This window comes from Betta splendens, chromosome 9 (assembly GCF_900634795.4).
Source record: "Betta splendens chromosome 9, fBetSpl5.4, whole genome shotgun sequence".
NCBI lineage: Eukaryota > Metazoa > Chordata > Actinopteri > Anabantiformes > Osphronemidae > Betta > Betta splendens.
Window position 1 is genome coordinate 19,265,114 of NC_040889.2, and position 25,173 is coordinate 19,290,286.

At 46.9% G+C, this 25,173-nt stretch overlaps 1 protein-coding gene across 9 annotated transcripts in view; it reads left to right on the top strand.

The window, feature by feature from the left end:
* fam172a (family with sequence similarity 172 member A) overlaps nt 1-25,173 on the top strand; it is a 116,843-nt gene that overhangs the window by 43,714 nt on the left and 47,956 nt on the right. For 5 of the 9 annotated variants that reach the window (XR_008695526.1, XR_008695524.1, XR_008695527.1 and 2 more), the window contains 3 exons: nt 825-1,043; nt 9,954-10,073; nt 10,621-10,668. Coding sequence is in view for 3 of the 9 variants with exons in the window: in XM_055511242.1 (XP_055367217.1) it covers nt 825-1,043; nt 9,954-10,073; nt 10,621-10,668 (387 nt within the window). In the remaining 6 variants the exon portion in view is untranslated. The remainder of the gene's footprint in view (nt 1-824; nt 1,044-9,953; nt 10,074-10,620; nt 10,669-25,173) is intronic. The other 4 variants (XR_008695528.1, XR_008695529.1, XM_055511243.1 and 1 more) reach the window with 1 other exon arrangement.

Here is a 25,173-nt window from a genome sequence, read left to right on the forward strand (position 1 = left end):
GTGTGTGTGTGTGTGTGTCTGCGCTGGCGTTTTACAGAGGAAGCTGAACGATGCTGCTTCAGACTCCCTCTCACCAACTAAAGGTCTGTTTGTCGTCAGCGATAACTCCAGTGCTCCTCCTTTGTGTCTTTTGTGCGTTTGTCCGTGTGTGTGTGTGTGTGTGTGTGTGTGTGTGTGTGTGTGTGTTTTTTCTCCCACAAGCGCATGTTTTGGGGTGTGTGCGCGCGCGCGCGTGTGTTTATTCACAACCAAAGTGAAACAGGAATCCATCCGTTTCCTGCGTTAGTTTCTTCAGAGCGCTTGGGACAATAAACACAGTTAATTAAAATGGCACCAAAGTTAAAGTCACTAAAGGCTACGGGAAGACTTCCTGTGCTGCACGCTTCCTTTCTGGTGCTACAGCCTTTGTTTTCAACTCCAGCTTCATTTGTGGCATTTAGAAATAGATTACTGATTATTAACAGTGTTCATTCAAATGGTCTCTTTATGCATTTTAGCTTAATTTAAAATCACTCTTGTTTCAGTGAAAGGTGATTTTATTTTTTGCTGAGTGGTGGTGAAATGGGTCGTGGGTACTTGGCCTTTGGAGTCACTAAATGCTACTCACTAAAAAAAACCACTGTGGCTGAATTCCAATCCCCCGGTTACCTCTCGCTTGTCCCCGCAGTGACGCACCTTCCTTTCGGCCTCTTTGTTTCAGTCTTATCTCATCTTTAACAAATGAACTGAATATGTATTGAATTGAGATTTTGCAGCTCTATTTTACTAACCTGGTTAAATTAAATTTGTATAATAACATCAGTGAATCATTTCTTCTCTTTCAGGAGGGCTATGGCGTGATGGTGCTCAACCCCAATGAGAACTACCTGGAGGTGGAGAAGCGAGCCCTGTCCACTCCCACAACCTCTCCTAATGAAGCTTCGGACGAACCCGCGGAGAAGAGGGAACGCAAGGACGATAAAGAGGGCAAAAAGAAGAGGGAGTTTTACGAGAAGTACCGTAACCCGCAGAAGGAGACGGAGACCGAACGGATTCCTGTACGGGTGAGCAGCAGAGGGAGGGAGCGCGTGGAGAAAATGCAGGGAGGGAGGAGAGTCGGGGAAGGGAGGCAGACAGGAAGTGCTTGAAGAGCCAGAGCCGAGGGACAGAAGGATGTTCATCAAACGCAGACACGATGGGGGAGGTGGACGGAGTGACAGTTTAGGGTCGTGGGAGGAGGCAGGAGGAGAGACTTAGGTGAGAAAATGGGAGGGAGGAATTTTTGGGCAAGTTTGGAAGTGACAAAGGAGGCAAGGAGGTGCGGGGAGAGAGAGGGTGGGAGGTGGCTGGGCGAGGGAGAGATGGAAGGAAACGTTAGGTAACGAGGGACGAAGGAGGCAGAGGGAGAAAGAGAGGCTCTTGTGTGGTCAGCCTGTGTGTGAAGAGGTTGGCCGGGCTCCAGTCGCCTTTCAGTGAGCAAGTGTTAACCACATGGCTACCTCCCTCTCTCGCTCTCTCGCTCTCTCGCTCTCTCGCTCTCTCGCTCTCACATGGTGGGCTGGTCAGTGCAGCTTTGGCCCTTCACTCTTGTTGACCGCTGGGATTATTATCTCCCTAACACATACTCTGCAAACACACGGCAACATTTTTATCATGCGGCACTGACCGTACACACACACACACACACACACGCATACGTGCACACACACACACACACACACACACACACACACACACACACACACACACACACACACACACACCTGGCTCCAGGCAACTAGCTCCCCCAGTTTACCTCATGGCCAAACAAAGGAAGTGACCCTTTGCATAAATCTAGCTTTACTGTGAAAATAATTACGTCCAGAGCGATGAGAAATACAAACAATGTTGTCCTTTTGATGGACGTCTTGCAGTTTCACCCTTTGATAACAAAATTCATAATTTGAAAAACAAGTATTGAGTTTCTTCAATGGTTTGGATCAGTGAGACTGAAACAAAAGGAGGTGCATAACAAGGGAGGCTTTTTGTGATTGATATGAGAAGAATGTTCCCATCGATTAACGGCGTCTTACTTAGGTTGATGGCATTAGCATCGCAGTAATGCTTGTACATCTGAGTGTGTGCGCGTGTGCGTAAAGACGTTGGTCTCTGGCGTGTGACAGGAGTTACTGTAGGGCTGCGTTTGAGCTGTCAGTGCAGCCCCCCCCCCTCCCCCCGGCAGTACCTATACACTCTCTAATAAGGGCTAATTAGCTACAGTGCAGTCACTTCTTTAAACGCATGGGTATACTCTTATTAGGGCAAATTCAACATATTATTTGCAGCGCAATACTGTTTTTATGTTTGTGAAAATGCAGTGATGCTCACATCCCCATCGCGAGATTCTCTTTCCTTCCCTAAGTGTGTGTGTGTGTGTGTGTGTGTGTGTGTGTGTGTGTGTGTGTGTGTGTGTGTGTGTGTGTGTGTGTGTGTGTGTGTGAGTGCGTGCGTGCGTGCGTGCGTGCATGTGCAGACAGACTCCGTGTCTTCAAACTCTTTCTATAGCTTGATGTGATGTAAGTCAGGGCAGGCAAAATGATGTGTCTATAATAATGGGTGGCCAGGCCAGTGTTGTGTGAGGTCATCACTTTGTTTTGTGTTAAATTAAAGCTGTGTTTACAGTATAGCCATGCATTTGGCACTAAACCATTTCTAAACACAAAAGAGTTGCATAAAACTCTTTTTTCAGAGGAGCGACTTCTAAAATTATGCTCATTAACCATCACAGAAGAAACACTGAGTCCTTACATGCAGAGGCTGAGAGAATGTGGATGAAGATTAATGAGCAAACGCAATGGTTCTGTGTTTGTGCGCCTTTCATTTTGACCCCTGGTCCATAAGTCAGCAGAGTGTTGCTCTGTGCAACCACGCCTGTGACGCCTCCTGCTACACTGCTTAACTCCTCACTCCTCGCATGCAGATGTGCAAAGGTGCCAAAAGAAGAGGGAAGGAGGGTTTGGTTAGTGTGTGTGTGTGTGTGTGTGTGTGTGTGTGTGTGTGTGTGCGTGCGTGCGTGCGTGCGTGCGTGCGTGTGCATCTTTTTCATTACCTCAGGCTGGGTGGAGGATCAACTCAAACCTCTTTAGCAGGGCCATTTTCATATTTAACAGCACCTACACACAAACATTTTATTCCCACACCTCACTCTCTACCTCCCGCTGAGCTGCCAGACCACCTGCGTGCAGTCATTCACATACACACTCTATCATATACTTCTCCCTATATTAGAATGAAATTCAACATCGTAAAAGATTCCCTGAGCCCGAATTAACGCTCTCATCCTTCTTTGTACAATACAGTCATAAATTTGTATTGGATGCTTGTTTTTTCCTACACTGAATTACACACACACACACACACACACACACACACACACACACACACACACACACACACACACACACACACACACACACACACACAGCCCCCTGATAGAGTTGAGTTGATTAATACGCTTCCTTAGACACATTAATAAGCTCTTAACTGCTTTTAGGATTCTTACTTTTTAGCCCTGGGTTCATAGTGTGCAACCTCTCAACCTTATCTAATCCCTCTCCTCCGCCGTTCTTCAGATCACACACCACTGGGCCATGTTTGGGGGGGACGCTGGTGGAGGAGGGAGCGGGAAAGAGAGAGGACAGAGGGAGGGATGGAAGGATGAAAAGTCTGATCGGAGGGATGCTGATGAGGATAGTGGTGGTGGTGGGGGGGGGGTTTTAGCACTTTGCCATATAGAAGTTTGGGAGTTCACGTTACTCTGAAATTTAGCAGTAATCCAGTTAGCTATTTTCTGTCAGCCAAGCGGAGGAATGGCAGGAACAAAAGGCACATTCATGGGCTTAAGAAGCTTCCAAAGGGTTCACCCAAGGCTGGCTGGCTGGGATTAGGCCAGCAGAACCCTGGAAAGAAGTAGGGGAAAAAAGAGCAAAGGGACAAAACCGTTGCCTTCCCTTATTTTTAAAGCACCACTTATTTTTATAAATGACTGAAATACTTTTATTCCTCATTTTTATGCTTTTTCCTTTAACCATCTTACGTCGCGCGTCCCTTAAACGTTCAGAGAGACGAAGCGAGAGACCCTCGCTCCAATGGCATTTTGAAGTAGCAGATTTTAGGCTTTTCCCTCTGTTCTTTTCCTCCCACCGCGTTCAGCTTGAGTGCAACTTCAAGAATGAGCGATCTGTGCGAGCGAGGCCGTCGGACACTGGATGCTTTCATTATGGCATCGCTTTGCTTCGGCTGCACTTATTCACTTGGCAAAATAGAGGAAGGATATTGAAGGTGTGCAGCGTTAGCGCCTCCACTCAGGGTGTTGTTTAATTATGCTGACATGAGTCGGTTGAGTTGTAGCTGCTGGTTTTTGTGTCTCTACTTCAGATTTTGTTGTTGGTTTTCAGCTTGGTTTTAACCTGTCTCATACTCACTGTCTGAGTAGAGTGTGTTTCCTAAAGGAAGGAGCCCATCATTCCCGTCTGCAGCCGTCCACAGGGTCCCGCTGAGATCCTCGTCCTGGTCTGTGTTTAGCTGATCCCGCCGTGTTCACGCCGCTGCAGAAGTCCAGAGAATCCTCTCATGTGCGAGCGTGTACAGTATGTACACACGCGCGGTGCTCCTGAGCGTTAAAACATGACATGTCGCCGCGGTGTTTTTCTATAGGACTCGGCTTCGGCTCCGCGTCACCTTCACCCCTTTGCCCCCGTCGGTGGCCCACGAGCAATTATACAGACAGGGCTGATTTGACCTTTCACTTGTGGTCATGCCAAGAAGTGAGGCTCAGCATTTCCAAGGACAGGTAGGGACTTGATTAACCTCTGAACTTGGTCAGAGGAAAAGTCAATGACCGGGTCTACAGGGCAGCTCACCTGCTTGCTGCCGAGAACAAATTGGCCGGATGCCATCTTTGTAATTGTGTGTGTGTGTGTGTGTGTGTGTGTGTGTGTGTGTGTGTGTGTGTGTGTGTGTGTGTGTGTGTGTGCGTGTGCGTGTGTGTGGAACCAGTGGAGCAGTGTGCGCATGTACGCACTGTCCGAGTTCAGTTTTTCCGTGAGTTCACGGCACAAGTATACTTCTGTGTGTGTGTGTGTGTGTGTGTGTGTGTGTGTGTGTGTGTGTGTGTGTCGCGCTAATTCATCTTGTCTTTGAATTTTGTCGTTCCTTAAACGTGGATAATGCGCCTCTTCTAAACTGGGCTGAAACTGTTCGCCGTTCGTCAGGATTCCTGTGTAGTACACGACATCTGTGCGTGTTTGGATACCTGCGTGTTTGTGTGTTTGCTCAGGGCACAACCAGCGTAGCTGGTCCCACATCCCTGCTCCCAATCTTCTAGTCAGGTCAACCATCAAACACATCCTGCCCTCCCTCGCGCCCCCCCTCCCACTGAGCTCCCTCTTCCTCTCCGTCTCCCTCTCTGCACACGGCCCCGTCGTGGATACGGGCCGACCCGAATAAAGACACGCACACGCGCGCAGCACCTCGGGGTCATCCTGGAACAAACACCGCCTTGTCTGCCTGCCCGCTCTCCTTTGCCTTATGTCAATTAATGGCTCGCAGTAATTTCACCTGACAATCCGGGCGGCGGCGCGAGGCTAGCCGAGATGTCACAGCGATGACCTTTCTGGCCCGCAGCTGCTCTTTTCTAATAAAGAATCTCACAAACCCACAGCAACTTCCTTTGTACTTTGTTAATGAGTTATTGATTTGAAACAATGCCCTGGCAAATATTGTCAGAGAAGCCTGACCCCGCCAAGGTCATGCTGTTTTATTGTGTACAGTCTGAGCACGCTAATCTGCACGTGGGATGACATGTACGCCAGAGTTTTTCTCCTTCCTCTGCCTCCAGCTCTTTCTTTCCTTTTCTCTCTAACACTCTCTCAGTCTCTTCTTATACTTTATTTCCTCATTGCAAATTTTAACAACATATAAACATACATTGGCCTTTTTCATGCACATACACACACACACTGGGGGCATTTTCCCCCTCTTGTTAGTCTTGCACATATTTTTCACCTCGTTCTCTCTTTTCTGTTGCTTTCTCACATCATTATATTCCCAACTCTCCATAGGTACTATACCTGCTAATTACCCATAATGCCACAGTCATTATTTTCCCATCTCTACTGCTAATTTGCTCTATACCTTTTCTTTCCCCGCTCTAGGAGACCCATCAGCTCCCAGACAGCTTCTAGCTAACTTCAGCCGTTCAAAGTGAAAGACGGGAAGGGAGAAAAAAACGGCAGGAAGGGAAAAAGGGAAAAGCAATGGCAAAGGAGTCCATGTCCCAGACATTGATTAGAATTCAATTGCAAACAGGTGTCGTTGAGGTCCAGTTTTTAATTGTGTGCACAGAGACAATTACGCAGTCACGCACGCACACAAAGTACTGTAACTCAGGCTAATAACCTCTTTGGTAAAACCAAACATGTAATTATGTACATTGCTTATTTAATATTTAATCATTAGGCCGAATGAAAACAAGCCTGTTCTGAGCTGATCAGGACGTATTAAAGAGTATAATGACTGGAGCTGCAGGTGGGTTTGCCCCGTGTGTGGCCTGAGAGCAGGAGGGGATGGAGAGATTAGAAACCATTTGTTGCTCCGAGCTTCTGTGCGTTCGATGAGACGAAGAGCGATCCTGCGATCTCAGCCATTTGTTCCTACCTCTTCCTCCGCAGGAAGGAGCATTGTCACGCCATGTGCGTTCGTATTTGTTTTGATGCCACGGATGCCATCACTCTAACACCTCAAAGTACTTGTGGACGTCTTAGCATCGCTGCCACCGGCGTTGCCTTGGCAAATAGGTCCAAACCTAATAAAGTTTTTTGAGTCTCCTGTGACACTGTCCTGACACTTCTGGCTCCCGTCGAAAGGTTTCTGAGTGCAAAAAGTGTGCGTCTGCATTTATCCTCTAGATTCCTTCCGGTCCACACCGCCCGCCGTCTCCCGGCTACAAACCCCGGCTTCCTGCGTGCTACGGATGACTGGGGAGGAGGAGCAGAAGGGAGGCGCGCGGAGGTCCGAAGTGGTTGTTTGTCAAAGTGCGTTGATGTTGTTAGATTCATTGTTTCCTGTGTTGGTCAGACGCGAGGTTTGTGTTGGCATTGGGGCTGTTATTCTGGCTGCAGCGCACTCCTCTCCCCCGCTCTCCGTCCTCTGCTTCTCATTACAGTGAATAAACACAGGGTAAGTATTGGACTGGACGGCTTTTGAAGAAACGCGAGCATGTGTGAGTTTGCATCTGCGTGCGTGCGCGAGCGTGCGTGCGTGCGCACGCAAGTTGTTATTGTGTAAGTAATGGAAAAGAGCTAAATTGAACAAATTCTTGAAACTGGAGAATTGGAACGCAAACACACTCAACAGTTGGAACCACTTATGGACTAAAATCAGAGTAGATATTCACGGCGTTGCGTAGCAGGTTGTCGAGCAATTTAATGGTGATGCAACAAACTTAGAGCACATAATCAGCGTTCTGTTGACTGGCTAGCTCTTGTTAATTCAATGCTAAAAAAGGTTCATTAGTCTGACACACAGACCACATGTAACTGACACACGTGTTAATAAGCATCTTGTCTGCATTGAATTCCCTCAAACTGTGTAATTAAAGCATTTGCTTTGAGACGTCTGCAGGAGTCTCTTCCACGGTGACTGACAGTAAATGCACATTTGTTCTGTTTTGCCTGCGCGGCGCCGCGTGTGCTGCCCATATCTCCATTCCTATTTTGATATTAGTTAGCTGTCAGCATCTGGAGACTGTCTGGTCCTGAGGCTGTCTGGGGAGCGCATTTGTATTTTATATTCTCTACAGGGACAGTATGGATCACTATATATTCAGTAAACATACACACACAAACAGTACACAACCTCAGATGTCCCCTGACAGTCATGGCTGAAGGATGCTGGCAACAGGTGTGCAGTTGGGATGCCATTCTGACAGTGCTGGCAGATGCACACACAAAACACACACACGCACGCACTCACACACATTCAATGTGGGGAAAAATGGAAAATAAATAAATAAGACTAAGACACTGTGTGAGAGCTAGTGACAGGAAGCTGGTCTCACAGGGCGGTGTGCTCCACCGCAGCTAATTAACCCCAGGAAATAATTGCAACAATATGCAAATGCTGTGTAGATAATTCACTACACTGCCATGCTAGGTAGTCAGTCACTCCGTCGTCTGCTGCTGAGGGTGAAGGCAACGGGCGTGTGTTTGCATATGGAATCGGAAAACAGAGGCTCATGAAGACATCAACCGTGTGTTATTCATCGTATACTAATAAAAGCAACACGGATTTTTGAAAATGGTTATCGGCCAGTGTCGGGTCCCGTGCCCAGTCGCAAACCCGCCCACTGGCTCAGAGCGTGAACTGGGTCGGAGAGATGGCTCAAGAAGAGGCCGAACCAGGAGGAAGGGAAGGTGGAAGACAAGGAGGGAGTGAAGGAAGGAGGCAGACAAGGAATTGGGCCTCGTGCGAAGGGTCACACGGCGGAGGAGAGAAACAGACTTCAAAGGGCTTTCATGTCACTGGCTCTTAGATAGACGAGCCTCCGTGCACACGCACACACACACACGCGCGCGCGCTCCCACGTGCACGTGGGCACACGAGGGCAGAGCGCCGTTGCCTGCTCTTGCATCACCCTCCGCCAACGGAGGTGGGTGCTGACACCACAGCCCGCTCATGCTAATGCACCCCGTAAACACAAACACTCGGACAGGTTGATTTACCTCCGGACAAACACACACACGTCGTCAGACCGCACCCGAACCGTCTCAGCCAATCGTCTGCCACTCGAAAGCCTGAGCCGCATTTTTAACGTTTCTCGGTCAAGTGCCGCTTTTACGAGCGTGGATCTGCCAGCGATTATCTTTCTCTGAGAATATAGAGTCTCAGTCAAACGCAAACACATTTAGGCTGCTCTCTGAAGAAACCTCCTCCGTCCTCCTCTACCTCGTAGCTCTAATTATTTGTTTTGCAGTCACATGGAACGGGTTTGACACTCAATTAACATATGAGCTGCGATTCTCCGTAGACCCTGTGTTTGTTTAGCTTGAGATATTGTTTTTATATACATCTGTATGTTAATTAGGTTAATTGTTTGCATGCTTGTGTTTGCATCGAGCAGGTTGTCGTCTTGGATTCGAGGCGCCGCGTGCGGTGGAAGCCCACGCGCGGGAACGGCTCCTTGGTTTCTGTTGTGCGAGAGACAGTTTGATAGAAAATCAAAGACTGGAATCAATGTCACAAGTTCATTAACTGATGGCCTTTTCACGCCTGTACTTTTACTGTTGTTCTTTCCATCCCTGGCTACAAGTGCTCATGTGAAGTTAATTAAAGGTGCCTCCTTGCATATGAGTGTGTGTGTGTGTGTGTGTGTGTGTGTGTGTGTGTGTGTGTGTGTGTGTGTGTGTGTGTGTGTGTGTGTGTGTGTGTGAGAGAGGAATCAGGTGTGTCTATGTTTTGTATGCACATGTGTATATAACCTTTTTGTTGCTGTTCCTTTCCTTTGACCTTCCCCCAGTGTCTTCCCATTATGCCTTTACTGGCATATAGATGTGCCATTGATTCAGCGATGGGTTACAAATTAAGATTTAAACGTTACATCACCCAGCCTATTGAGTTTTACATTTAGGGCATTTGCAATATGCAAGACTTATTGATCTGCTGAGGTGTGGTTTGGAAATCACCTGAAGCACACACCAGTTGCTGTTGTTTTTTTTCGTCTGTTTTTGATGATCTCACAGTGCGACTTTTGATGCTTTCACGTTGCATTTCCGTATGTGACAAACCCTTCAGCTTCGATGTCTGGGCCCTTTAGTTTCCCAGCTGCGTTGGTCAAAGTTGGTTAAAGTACTCAAGTGCACAGCGTTTTTGTTGGTCGGTTTATAGATCTAATGTGTGTGTGTGTGTGTGTGTGCGTGTGTGTGTGTGTGTTGCAGGAAAATGGCTCCTCTGAGGAACACGTGCTGTACGTGTGGGACCACTTTGTGTCCAAAGCTGCAGCCAAGAATGTCTTCATCGTGGCCCACAGCTATGGAGGCCTGTCTTTTGTTGAGCTGGTGAGTTTTCCGCTTATCCTTTCTACCTCCCACTGATGTGAAGACGCATTGAGACACACACTACTCAGGAATCTTTCCAAGTCTTACACAGCCTAAAATTGCAAATTTGCATCCACACAGTACACACTAACACCTGTAAAATACAAGCACACCTATGTACATGTATTAGTCTGACAATAACAATAAAATGCATTTAGTTTTTTTTTTTTTAATTTCTTGGGCATGGGCACTGCATTCACTAGAATGTTTTAGGGTGGCAATACAGCAACCAGCCCTGCTGCACAGTATGTAGCCTTAAGAGAGAGCCAGGGTAGGTTGAGAGAGGGTGGGAGGGAGGTGGATTTGAAGGAATTAATGGTACCCTGGGTGAGGATGAAAATAAAAGTTTGGCCAGATTTATCAGCGTACACAATGAGCCTACAGTGCATCTTTCACAAGTTGGGTGAAGGCTTCTGAGGTTAATGGTTTACTTTCAACTGTTTGGCTTGCTTTGATGTCCTTATGGGAGTCTGCATCTCGTATCGATCACCCTTCTCCCTTCTGTTAGTGTTTTAACAACGAGGGTTGCCCAACAACAGAACCCTGGGTTGTAAAGGTGAGTTATACATGTGCATACTTTGTCAGAATGCCTTTAGCGGTCGTGCATTTCTAATTCAATCACACGCGGAAACACGTGTGCTGTTTAATTAAAATAAGTTTGGTGTGTAGTCTAATGCCAGCGCTGTGTGGGCTCTCATTTAAATACTGTTTCTGCAGTAGACGGCACTACGCAGCACCTTAGTAGTGTTTGCATCCTATGATCTGAGAGCTGGAGTTCGCTGCCAGTCTCCTGCTTTCTTGATCCGAAGAATTCCCTGCTAGATTCAACACATCGCATATTATTCGAGACATATCTCTCCTCTTTGCTAAGGGAGAGAGGGGCGGAGAGAGGCAGCACAATGAGGATGCGGATAGTGGGGGATTAAAGGTGGGCACTTGTCCCACTGGTGTTTTCAGGAATATTTTATTTTCTTTCTTTTTCTTTCACCCACACTTTTTTTTTAGTTTAGTATTTTGTAATTTTAATTTAGCTGCTAAATATTCATGCAGTGTTTTGTCCGTGACAGCCTCACAATCTCCTGGGCTTTCTCGCTGTGACGAAGACTAGCTATTTTCTCTATTTGTGTCCCTCTGTCTGTCTGTCTGTTTCCTTCAGTGACACACACACACACACACACACACACACACACACACACACACACACACACACACACACACACACAGTCTCTCCCTCTGTAAGGCCTCAATAAGGTTCTAACTACCTTTTATGTGATGTCCTTGTCAAGTGAAACACTCACGTACAGTACATGCATATGTAAATACACAGCGTATAGCAGATGCAGTATGGAGCGTATAACATCAGAACAGACACTTGAAAGATCCTTGTGTTCACTTTAAGCGGCGGCGGGTTTTGGATATGTCATTGTCAGGTTTCCCTCGAGGCCATGAGCGCTTCAGTTGTCTATCAGTGTCAAGACTGCTTCACCTCTTCCAACCTGACACCCAACACAAACCTGTGGAAGCAGTCCTCGGGGTTGTTAGCATCCTTCAGTTGTCTCTGCATGTGTCCAAGTCCGTCGCGCTAATAAGGGATTTTCATTGTTTTGTTCAGGAGCCGCCCGCGTTCACATGAAGTATCTCTGTTTGCACTCCAAACTTCTCTCCACTGCACTTCACAGAAGCACTAAATAAACATACACGCGGGCTTAAGAGCAGCCACTGTACATTCAGCTCCCTCACCCATAAGCGCGCACACATACTGTACATACCCGCGCGCACCATCTACTTAATTGACGAGAAAGTGGTCCAGCGGGACGGGATGGGAGGCGTGTGCGCATGAGCAGGCAAGTGGAGAGCGGAGCCTTGCGGGATGAACCATTTGACACATGAGAAGACCCAGAGAAAACAAGCTGTCTGTGGGTTAATTACTAGTCCCCTCTGCAGTTAATAAATACATTTCTGATCAAGCACATCAAAAAGGCCCGCCATTAATTTCTTCTGCTCGCTCCCCTTGCTCCAGAGCATGTTGGCCCCTGTTTGGAGCGCTCGAGTGTTTCATTGCAATTTGATTTCTTTTAAAACACTTCACAGTGTGTACTGACTAATTATAGATACATCAAAGAGCGGCTAACTGCCTTTGACTGAGAGCGCGGGAGAGAAAGAGACGCTGCCGGGGGAGGCTACTCGGTCTCCAGCCTCCACCTTTTTCTTAGCCTTCTCCCACTGTCTGCCATCCTGTAGGTTTACAGAATCCACAAATCCATTCCATCCGTCCGCATCATCTCACTGTTTCGTAGTTGCCATTTTAGTTCAAACCCCATATTTCTATTTTCCCCTCTGTGTCCGTATTATGGTATTAAAATTCAGCCAGTGAGATAGGAAGGGACCGAGGCGGTGGAGCCACACAAAGTGAGGGTCTTGCCTCCATCTCTCCCTCTGCTCAGCTTGTCTTTTCATCTTCGCCTGTTGCCAGGAGTGAAGGGGGAGGTGTAAGTGGCAGTGGTTGGTGGTGGCTGTGTCGAGGAAGGGTTGTCTAACCCACACTAACCTTGCTGTTCACAGAGTGAAAAAGGAGCCCTCTTATTGGATAGGACAGGGCAGCATTATATAAGGTCTTATGTAAGAATGCATCTGTCTCCCAGTACACAAATGTGTGGGTGCCAAGTAGACAAGCAGCCAGTCGCCAGAACAGCCCTTCAAAAACCTGATTACAGATTTTAAGTGTCCTCTCTGAACGCTGCATACTGTACATGCAGTACATGCTTTCAAAATATCTGTTGATGTCTGTTCACTTTCTGTATGGTACCATCTGTTTCAGTCTGTCGTGAATATATCTAGTTTACTCTTGGTTGTGTGTGTGTGTGTGTGTGTGTGTGTGTGTGTGTGTGTGTGTGTGTGTGTGTGTGTGTGTGTGTGTGTGTGTGTGTGTGTGTGTGTGTGTGTGTGTGTGTGTGTGTGTGTGTGCGGCTAGGTGTCAGATGTGGGAAGAGACGCTTGAGGTGAGACAGATAGATATGGAGGATCACTTCCCTCCTTGTGGACTTCATTGCTATACTGGCGTGTGGAGGATGAGAGAGAATAAACACTGCAGGGTGAATCAGTCGGAGTCGCAGAAGTTACTTTTACATGGCTGAGAGTTTAGAGAGTGATTGAATTTCCGTTGTGGCGATACGGCATCCTCCGATTGAATTAAAAGTTTGTATAAAGTATGGGCAGATGCGAAAAGAGCAACTTTACTTCGGCAGCATCATATTCAGAAGTCGAAATGCGAGTGAAGTCTCATTTCCTGTTCATTAAACACTGCAAAACTCCTCACCGTTCCTCTCTGTCTGCTGTATTTACCCTCCTAAAATCTACTCCGTCAGGTTTTTTTTTTTTTATCTGTGCCACTAACACCCCCGTTCCCGGTCGCGCTGACCCCCAGGGCGGCGGCGCTGCCGGCCGTGCCCTCTGTCAGGACTCGGGCTCTGGCAGTGGCCTCCGCGGCTCATGACCCGCATGGCAACGGCCCGCTCAACACATGGCGCGGGCCACGTACTGCTTCCAGTTCCCACCCTCTGGAAAGCGCACACAAGTGCAGAGTGTGATGACAGCCAAAACATACTCCTGTTTATTACCCATCTGTTTGAGGGCCCACGACCTCCAGCGCTTCTTTGGAGCATTGATCAGCAGCTCGTCAGCAACCACCGGACCAGATGTAAATAAAGCAGTGTTCTGTTCTGCTGGAGGTCGGAGGCTCCCGTCAGGCGACGCCGATTTACAGGCCTAAAACTGATATTGATCTTTGTACTGTATCTAAATCCCAGTCAGACACAACTTTTGTAACCTTAACGTGTTGTCATGTTCCTTCAAACCGTGCAGAACTGGGTTCCGTGTTTACGCCTATTTGAATCGCTCGTCCAGGACCAGTGCAACCTTCACCGCAGTTTATCAGCGTGCAAACACAAATCGCTTTAATTCGTCGACGGAATGGTCCTGGCTGCGAAGTCGCTGCGCACAGGCTCCTGAAGCCGCCCTTATCTAATGTTGTCTGTGTGCGTCTCAGCCCGCAAACCTGCGAGTGCGAGCCTGTCTACTGCTTCTGGAGGGGGTGAAGAGAAGGTTTGTTTTCATCTCAAGGTTCTTCGTAGCTGCTGGGCGTGCGAGCAGCGCCGCTTCCTGTGTGTGCGTCTGTGAGCGTGTCGGTCTGCGTCGGCAGGTGGGTGCCTCTGTATATGTGTGTGTGTGTGTGTGTGCACGGGCTCCTATAGCCCGCAGAATCCTGCACCGTCATGAGCTGCTCGGCCGCGTTATGGGGAGGAGAGGGGCGAGCGGCGATGATAAATGGCCGGGGCACGCTAGCAGAAATTAGTGGAGCCGTATGCAAAGCTGTGGCGTTTTTGTTTGATGTGAAACAAAAGGGCCACCATGACAAAAGTGCCTGCCAGCCTGCACAGCAGGGCTGCAGCCCTCAGGACATACACCATCACCACTGGGAGTGTGTGTGTGTGTGCGCGCGCGCACACATATGCGTGCGTGTGCGCGCGCACCTCCCCGTGCGCGGTAATGTATGCACATCCTACACGGTCCGAGTCCATAATGTGTGTATTATTACTGGCTGTGTATCCGCGCTCCCCTCGTAATGACAGACGCTGCTGAGCCCTTTGTAAAGCGTGAAAAGCCGCGGCTTCCTCCTCGGCGTAGCTGCAGCATATTTGCTCTATTAAAGCGCTTCAGATATAGATGTCTAATTTCTGCGTGGATGAATGGGAAACTTCGAGAGCGGCTGTCCTCTTAACATAAGGATGTAAATTGAACTGTTTAAATGTCACCGCTGGCAAACTGATTTAATTTGAATTGATTTGCTTGTTTCTGGGAAAAAGGAGCTCCTTTGCTAAACCTTAGCTGCGCTCGCCGCCGCGGATAGACCAAGGTCTTTCTTTGCTCCTCAACAACACATTGTGGGGCTTCTGAATTCTTCTATCTGCTGTGATTATGTACAAATGGCCTTCATTTGCCATCCATTTCAAAGCTGTAGTGCTGCATTGTGACTGGAGGCAGATGACGCAGACCAAATTACAGTGGGTTTGCTGCCTGAAAAGGATACTCGCACAATGGGCTTTGTGAAGTATTCCCTTCAATACGTCGCCATTATTCTCACCTTTGTTGGTGTTTCTCTGTATGTTTCAGGAGCATCTTTGGTTTTTAGATTACATTTGTGGGGTTTGGCGAGAGGGGGGAGGATTGGAAATACTTTACTCATCTCTTGTGTCTCTGGCGCTATTTCCACAGTATTTGAGGAAATTGACTTTGTGTTGTGTGGGAGATTCGGATTTTTGTGGTTTGCAGCAATTTTTGATTGCCCTTATTAGTAAGTCTGCTCTGTTTTACTGTGCAACACGCAACCCTAAGTATTATTAAATACTTAGTAACCCAAGTATTTTAGTAAATTGGGGCTAGGTGTTGAGCACTGAGTCAATCAGTCCACTACCTTACATAGCTAGCTTTTAGCGGCTGTAGCTAGCTTAGTTAGCTAAGCAAGACATGACGTTAGCGATCTAGTTTGCCATTACCGCTTTACCCTTTTCCCTTCTTGTATTATTGTCTAGTATATAGACAATAGACTACGGGTACGTTCCTGTGCTTGTCTCTGCGCATGGAGGGTTATCTACTGCTAAGTACATCACCGACAACCAAACACAACTCCGCTCACTTCCACTCCATCAAAGCCCTCGGCCCGTCTGGTGTTGATGAAACTTTCCTATAATGCGCTCGGCGGCTCGGAGACGGACGCGGGGCGGCTGCTCTCACCTCCAGCCCTGACACCAGCGCGATCAATACGCGTCAGGATTGCTTCCAGACATTGTGCTTCCCATCATCAGTTCAAAAACGCCTCTTCCTCCCTCCCTCCGTGCGTCGTTCACTTCTCTTCCACTGATTATTCAGCGCCTTCCTCTTCCTTATGTTCTCCTTCCCTGTCTGCTCTTACTGATGGTCAATAATTTAAGCCGTCTCCTCGCGATCGCGCCTGTCTGTCATTTTTGTGCTTACCAACAGACTTTGACGGTGCTGTCGCTCTCCCCGCCGCCACTATTAGCCCGCACATAATTAAATCATGCACTACTTCTAATTGGTCTGTGACGGGTTATGATTAATACCAGTTGCGTGGATGTCAGATGCACCTTTGGAATATTTAGATGTACACGTTTCTCATCGGCCATGGTTCCTGCCGACCAGACACTCTTTCACCAGGTCGTCACGGTTACACACTCTTATCCTTCGTTCCTCAAAACACACAAATGTTGCCATGGTGATGTAATTGAAAATTATTACGTCTCAAACTAGTGTTGTGGATACTATTCATAAGTCTCTTCTCACCTTTTGTCTTCCTGTGTTTTGCGTTAGTTCTGTCTGAAAAGGATGAGTAAAAATCCATTTTTCCTAGTGTGTGTGATGGTGTGAAGGTTTTTTTTTTATTTTTTATTTTTTATTTCTCTTGTCCCGCCTTCCTCTCCCCTCCTGCCACCCCCCATCCCAGCCCCTCTCTGCACAGGGTCTTCCTTGCCACTTTATGATATAAGAGGCAGCGCTAGTTGAAGTTCATTTGAGTTCAGTTAAATCTTATGGGATTCATCATTACATATTTACTGGCTGAGGCTGATCTTGCTGTAAGGTTCTACCCTCATCCCATTGATCTAGTGCGCATGTTCACTCCCGAGGTTACGGGACGTGCTTCCATTTGCATAAGGCCCTGGGCAAGGTTCTTTCCACCATTGATTGGCCTGTCCATGAGCGCCCCGTGCCTTCTCACATTGATCACTTTGTTTTTTCCCGGAGACAGTGCTACTCAGAGTTCAGCTGCAGCTCCGGCGTATCAGCCGGAGGACGAGAGAGAGAGAGAGAGAAAGGCCGACCGACGGAGGGGGAGAGGAAGGAGACGAAAAAAGCGAGAGTCGGGAGGGGAAGACGCAAAACTGGGGAGGCAGTATCCTTTTTAATTTTTCTTACTTCTTTTGAATGACGACGCTTAAGCTGAGGCATTAAAAATTCCACGCCTCCTCTCCTCCTTCACTACTTTAAGTTGAGTCTAAAACGAGTGAACGCCTCCACTTTATCAGACGATACACACACAGATACAACACACAGACTTTTTTACTTACACGTGAGATCCTGCTGGACTCCGGACATCCCTGCTTCAGCCTCAGCCTGAACCCTCGCCTCTCCTCTCCCTCTGCTGTCTATCTCTTTGCTTTCCTTGATGTTCTGTGTTTTACCGGCACTGCCTGCCTCTTACGGTAGCCTTCTATTCACAAAGCACCAGTAGCATCCTCTTTTATATTTCGTACCTCCTTCCTATGTTAGTTTTTAGCCTCGGTAAAGTTGAGGAGGTTAGAAGGAAAAAAAAATGAACACAGTTGAATAATTTCCAAGCAATTAGACGTCTTACCCCAGTAAGTCACAACAGAGGTCTATATAGTAATCATGCTGCTGATTATTACACAAAGGCGTGCGTTTGCATTTTTATTTGCGCATATGTTCTATTGTGCGTTTTCCAGCATGGCGTTTGTGGCGGCGCAGGGCTCCCGCTCCCATGATGCACCTCTCCTCTTTGTTCCGCTCCGTGAGAGCAGCGTACGGCTTTGTCTGCGTCTCTCGTTGCTCTCGGCTCGTTGCCTCAGAGGCGAGGTCTCCGCTCCAGACCCCTCTCGCTCTTTCATTCACCCTTTAATGCTCGCTGGGCACCGCTGCCCGTTTCTGTCTCTCAGACGTTTGTCGTGTTTTTTTTCTTTGTTTTTTTTTTTTTGCTCTTTTTCTTCCCGTCTTCATTCGGAGCGCCGCCGTTCTCTGCCCCTTGCCCCTGTTGGAAGCCACTCCCCGTTAGCATTCTGTTTGGTTATCGGACTCCTCGTCTAACGTTCCTTCATCATACTCCTACAGCCTGTTAACGCTGATGTGGTCCACTGAGTATTTCCTCTTGCTTCCATTTCCTTTACACTGGTCGCCAACTTCTGTCTGGTTTTCATACTTTTAAACATGCTTTTTCTTTAATCGGCAAATCTCAGGTTTCTGATGTGGTACTAAAATAAAACCGCTAAATCTGTGAATTGAATAACAATCAGGTAATTATAATACTAATTAGAATTATAAAAAAACAACTTTAATTTCTTAAGAAAACTCTCCTAGTTTGGTTCCTATTTCTCAGCAGTGTCGCGTCTTTTTGTCCCGTTGCACTCGCTGCTCCTTCAGTCTCGCCGGGCTGCTGCACTTTCTGTTCCCACTGTGGCTTTTCCCTGCATTCACCTGCTGTCTCTGGGCATGTCAGCTGGTTACGACCTAGGTCACCTTCACCAGAGACGCAATACAAGCGCTTGACGTGAGCTTTGAATGTGGTGAAGATGACATGTTGACAGCTCAAATGAATCGCTTGTCATGTGTCATTTTTTTCCTCTCCCTCCCCCCTTGTTAATTCTGCCATAAGAATGCATACAATATGAGCGCGGGGTCTTGAGGACATACGGGGTTGAAAATTGTCATGCAAGCATCACTCGATTCCAACACATTGAATCCAGTTTGCTTCCCCAGCTTTTTTCTCCTTTTCTTGCTCTGCCCTCAAGACTGTGAATGGTCTCATTCTGCGGCAAATGTAGGAGGAAGAATAAGTGATAGGACTGAAAGGAGCGAAAGTGTCATTGGTGAAAAGCTGCGAGGAACAGCTAGGCGGATCGTGGTGCAAATGTCAGTGAACTCAGTGACTCCAGGGTTGAAGATTAAACCCTCGCTGCCTCCTCTGCCTCTGTTCCACTCATCTTCTCTCTGTCCTTTCAACTCCTTCCCTTCAAACTGCTTCCACACCCGCCTCCTTCGCTCTCCGCTTTTAAAGTTCATTGAATGCCGTGTTGGTATTCTGTGGTGTTTTTCGCCTTGCCTACTCCGAACCCGCCGCACCGGGGTCGCAGCATTCTTTTTGGTGTGTTTGTAAAGAATTTTCTCAATGTCAATGCATCACCTGCATAATGTGCAGTTTGTTTTCCCGCACATATGTCTAGTGTTTAAATGGAAAACGTGCGGCCGTGGGATTGATGGCAAATAGGGAGCAGGCAATCTCACAGTTTCTCAGTCACTTCATATTTTCTGCACCTTAAGCTTGAAATACCTCGTGCTGACAATTCAGCTGATCTATTTCCGGCTCTATAGCCTCCGATACTTATGGAGGGCCTACTTTAAATACTTTATTGCGTTTTTTTCCAGGACTGTGTTTTAGTTATGTACCAGCAGTAAAACATATTTAATTTTTTAAGCCTGGAAAGCCGACAGTGAAAAGAGATGAACTGTTTTATGTGCCATTTTAAGGCTTTATGTGCTGTGAAATACGATGGGGGTCATGAAAGAGCAAAAGGAAGGTAGAGAGAGGAAGAGAGAACGACGGCGAGTGAGAGACTCCCGGTGTGGAGCAGCCTTTGATGTCCTCGCTGGCTTGGAGCTGAATGTGGAACTCACTGAAGGGTGGGCCTTGTTTCATGGTGTCTGAGAATAAAGTCAAACATGCATCCACGCGTTAGTGTACCTGCTTTATTTTTTTTTTTTTTTTTACCCCTTCTTCAAAAATGACAGTGCAGGTTTGTTTACCAGCTCTGAGAGCCAGTCACACATTAGGTTGTGGCCCGTGTTCAGATCGGTTACCGGGGCATGTTTGCTCCCATATATAGTCTGATTTCTGTTAGATGGCTTCACAGTCGGTGACTCCTCTGGACTCGTCTGACATCATCCACGGCCTGCCTGACTCTCTCTCTCTCTCTCTCTCTCTCTCTCCATCGCCTTCTCTCATGCTGTTTTGGCTTTGAACATTAAAAAGCACCTCGATTACGCCAGACGTCTTCTGGCCTCCTCCTTCTCTCCACCACTGACCGGCTATCGTGCACAGTACGTCTTCATTCTCCACACTCGCCTCCTAACTTCCATTCTATGCTCTTTCTATGCTGCTGCGGCTGCACCGGCGACTTGTCTGCCTTTACCGTGCGGTGCCGCGTCCCCCGTGAATCTGCCCTCCTCTCCTGCTCCCCAACCTCTGTCTGCATCCACGCTTCCCTCCTGAATCGGTTTTTGTACCTTAGCTTGGGGTGATGGTTAGCTGATTTCTCTTTAATGAAAACACTAGGGGGCACTGCCTGTCCTTTGTTACCCCTGTGTTTCCCTTAGCAGGTTTCAGTGCTTGTGTATTTGTGTGTGTGTGTGCGCGCGCCTTGTTGTGCATGTGATGTTGTTTGTGTTTGTATTTTGTAAAAAAAAAACAAAAAAACCCAGCCCCTTGTCTGTAATGGATGGCCTGATCTGCATGCAGACAGACAGGAAGGCAGCAGGTCTCCGGTGGTCACCGGGGCGAGCGCTCGGCGCCCGTCCGCACCCCCTGTCCTCGCTTCCACCCTCTGCTCTGTTTGGTGAACCCGGGGGGTGTGGGTTAATGAAAAGGCCTCGGACCACCGAGAGGAGCGACAGCCATCTCGCGGACACCTCTGCTCACCTCGGGCCCTCGGGGACCCTCCCTCCATGACAGGCCCCCCCTCGCCACGTCGCTCTCTGTGCCCTCGCCCCTCGTCCCCAGGGTTGCGCCGCATCGTCTGTCTGCCCGGCGTGCGCCAAAGACACAACTCGCCCGGCATGGCATTACACAAAGGTAGACATGTTAAAAGAAGGAGTCCGGTGCTTTTGAGAGGATGACAGCTTGTGTGTGTGTGAAGGCAGAAGCTCGCAGACGAGATGGACTCTCAGCCTTGCGATTTAGACTCGAGGCTCTGGTTGCATTCAGGCCGGATCGGCCCCAAAATGACAAATGACAAACGGCACAGGCCGTGGAAAAGACACACATGATCCTTACCATGTTTAGATCAACCTCGCTTTAATGGATGCGTGTGCATGCTTTCTGTATGGACAATCCATACCATACAATTAGTGATCATTCTTAGATCTCACACCCTCCTTCTCGCTTATGAATGCGATGGTTTTTGAAGGAAAATCTGAATTATTGATTTGTTGTGTTTTTTTTTATTTTGTTGCTTTTTTTGTGGTAAGCAGACAGCTGATGAGGGGTGTTTGATAGTGCTAATTGGCAGCTCCCGTCCATGCAGTGTACGGTTGGCGGTGGGTTGGGGCTGGGCGAAGTGAAGCGCCGCTATTGTTTAGAGGTGTCAAACCCAACGCAGAACAAAGAGGATGGGAGAAATGTACCGCGCTCGCCCATCAACGCGCTGAAAGCAGCTGAAGTACGCACACACACACACACACACACACACACACACACACACACACACACACACACACACACACACACACACACACACAGCATTAATATATTATATATATATGTATGAATGCACATGTGTATGTCCAGCCACACTCACACAACAGAGAGATTACCTGCAGTCACACACATCAGCGTTCACTCGCACTGACATGCACACACCCGCACACACAAACACCTACTGGCGCGCACACGCACACACTCAGACAAACAGCCTGAAAATGACAAGATAATCACCACATTCAAACTTACCTTCAGCTCTGGGTAAATGCCTTTCTCCCGAGATAAACTAATAAATATACTGTTTTCTTTTCAAACGTTCGCCACTGAAGGCCCTAATTACCATACGCTGACAAAAACCTGACAGAGGTGTAATAGTTAAAAAGGTAATTTGACTACAAGTAGGAGTTTGGGTGGGGAAAAGGGTCAGCGTGCCCCCCACCCTGCATCCCTCATCCGCCTCTCTCTTTAATGGTTTATTCACGCTTTTCGAGGACTTTTTGTATGATTGACTGACAAGGTCTTTTTCCGAAATAGCATCTTCAGTAATGAGAAATAATTGACTCCCTAATCAAAAAAGGGTTCATGGAATCCACAAACCCAACTGTAATCTTCCGTGGCATTTCCAGCAGAATTGACAGTCCTCATAGCTTCAGGCTCTATACCACTTTGATTTAATTGCTTTTTTTTATAAGATTAATAATATACTTTATGCTGAAGTGTGTGTGTGTGTGTGTGTGTGTGTGTGTGTGTGTGTGTGTGTGTGTGTGTGTGTGTGTGTGTGTGTGTGTGTGTGTGTGTGTGTGTGTGTGTGTGTGTGTGTGTGCGTACCTCTCACAGGCTTTGTTTTTAATCAATAATATCACTTGAAAAGCACTTTAACTGCTGTACTACATTTAGTAAATTTTGCATTTAATTCATTAAGGGCAATTTCATTATGTCCTCACCCTCATTGTATATTACTGTGGCTGTTGGACATATTATACAAATACACCACATTAACAAACACACCAATAGTGGGTTCATTAAAGTAAATTATACTAGATATATATTAAAAATAAGTATTATTATAAAAATAATACATGTATTTGTGTTTTAGTTGTAGTTATATTACTGTGATGTTTGTTTTATAATATTAAACTGAAGGAAAAAGTATGATATTATTCTGGTATTTATTAGAAGCGTTTTATTCTTCAACTTTCTTCACGTTAATTGACTAATTGATTTGCTTTGTATTTTCTTATACTGTATCTTATACCATACATACAGTGTTATTTTTAATCCTTCACTCTTAATTTTTCATCACTCTAGGCATAAAAATAATAATTTAGCTGAATGTGCCATGAGCAGTTTTTGCTTAGCTTCCCCTGCCTGCTCAGTTTGTGATATGGCCTCAACCCCTTCTCTCTGACTCATCTCTCCTTTCGTTAAAAAGCCGTTTTAAATCATGGCTACTGGCAATGAGAAGTTAATTTCAGATTGTTATACATTTCCATTAATTCCAGTTGGTCTTCTGTAGTCTTCCCTCCCTCACTCTGTCCTTCCTTTGAGCACGGGGGATCACAGACTCTCCTTTTCCCTTTTGCTTTTACTTCTCCTTTAGAGCTCTCTCTTTCCCCCTTTGCCCCACAGCACAGTAGATGAACAAATATGAAGGAGTAGAGAGTGATAAGTAAAGGGACTCACTTTCATTAGCACCGGGTTTGCCTCTCCTCCTCGTCCCTTCTTCCCTTAAGTTTTTTTTTTTTGGTTGTTCATGAGCGGCTTGTCACTCAGACTTGGGTCAAGTGGCCCTGAAAGTTGGAACAAAATGTTTCCCTCCAAGAATCCAACTCCTGCAACCCTGAAGGGACACACACACACACACACACACACACACACACACACACACACACACACACACACACACACACACCCCTGATGTACCAGTAATATGTAACAGCAGGCATCTGCAACTTTTTCCTTCATTTCTCTAGTTTTTCCCTCATACAATCAAGGTGATCACACAGTATGTGGTGCATTTGCTATTAACAGGTGCTGCCGCCTTAAAAAATAATAAAATTCCTGGATCAATGTTTTTGATGGGTGAAAGTATATTTATGAAAAGTAAAAATAAACTCGTATTTCTTTAACCCAACAGGATGAGTGAAGAACACAATTGTTAAAATTTAGCTTCGTTTTCACCTTTGCAGAACAAATTTAGAGTAATGAGTGAAAATTCAACATCATCGCTTGTTGAAATTTTCACACTGCTCCCCAATTTAGAAACGTTGGCTCGGATGCCAACTTTGGGCTCGGTTAGTACAAGGAATCAGTGTTTATCAGCGCCTAAGGCTTTCTGTGTCTGTGCGTCTCAGAAATGGACAGCAGTACCCGATGGATATTTAACACATTAGCTTTGGCAGAGCTGAGAGTGGTGTGAAAACACACTGATTTCCTAAGTGGCAATCATATCAGCCTCGCCGTCAGAGAGGCAGCAGAGAGCAAACATCTGTGTGGGTGTGCGTGTGCGCATGTTAGTGCACATCCTTTATGAATCCACTCCAGTGCAGGTTCAGATTGGAACAATAAACTTTATTTTTAAATTTTATTTTTCTTGCATTTGCTGGTCTGTTTATTTAGCTTTTCTAAATAATTAGTATCTAATAATCGTTGAATTGTGTTTATTTTCAGCCAGGTCAGGCAGGTCATTACATGCCTTTTTGTATTTTGTCGCTTTTTCTCCTTCAGCAACATGTTAGTCTCACTGTGTGCAGGTTTCTCAGCTTCTGCCTGTACATCCCCGGTTCTGTGCTGGGCTGCACCTTCCCTGACAGTTTAGGAAGCCCCGGGTTCTCCTCCATGTCAGCATCACCCTGAGTTACGACACAAAGGTCCCAGCCTCCTCCTCCACCCACTCTCGTTAGGCTTTCTGCATGCTCCCTCCCTCCCTCGGTCCCCCCTTCCTCCCTCACCCCATCCATCCTCTCCTCCAGCCGAGAGTCACCCATCCGAAACTATGTTAAAACAGGGTCATCCCCCCGCGTGCACTTAAAGACTGTCCCTTTAACCTGCTCTGAAATACTTACGGCTATTATTATAGCTTATAAATCATTAAGAAAGTTTAATTATACAAAAATTTCATGGTGGAAATGTGCAAGCTGACACATGGGAAGGGGGATTTAATGGGCCAGCAAGTCCCAGCACCGTGAGGGAAAATATTGAGGTTAGGTTTCTATTTTACAGAGTTGCCGGAGGGTCGGGAGACTCGGAGAAAGACAAGAGAGAAGCGCGCTCAGAGTGAGGGAGCGAGGAGGCGAGTGCAGATCGTGGGGCCTAAAATGTATTCAGTGTGCGGGAGGAACTTTTTCACTTCGCTCCGCCGACCAAAGCTGTTAATGTGGCTAGTTGATTTGGGAACGACGAGTCGCCGCTCGCCGCACCTTGTGCCGGTTTCCTTGACTCAGACGTATTTTAATTAACACGCGACTCCGCCGTGCCGTAATTGCACTTTGTTGAAGGAATGCTGCCTAATTAGAAATTAGCATTTGGAGAATTTCTGTCATTTCTTCCACTAAACAATATATCCTTAAAAACATCCCTAAAATGCTAATGTATCAAAAGTTTGCTCACTTTCCCACTTGTGTCAGTTTCACTCCAGTGTGAACAATGTGGAACATTTTATTCACGTAGCTTGAGCATTTTGAGCAAATACTACCAGTCTTTTCATAGTGGCAAAAATGTAAATTGATCATACTGCTGGGAGTTGATATCATTAACACTTATCGCTTTGCAGATGTTAATTAG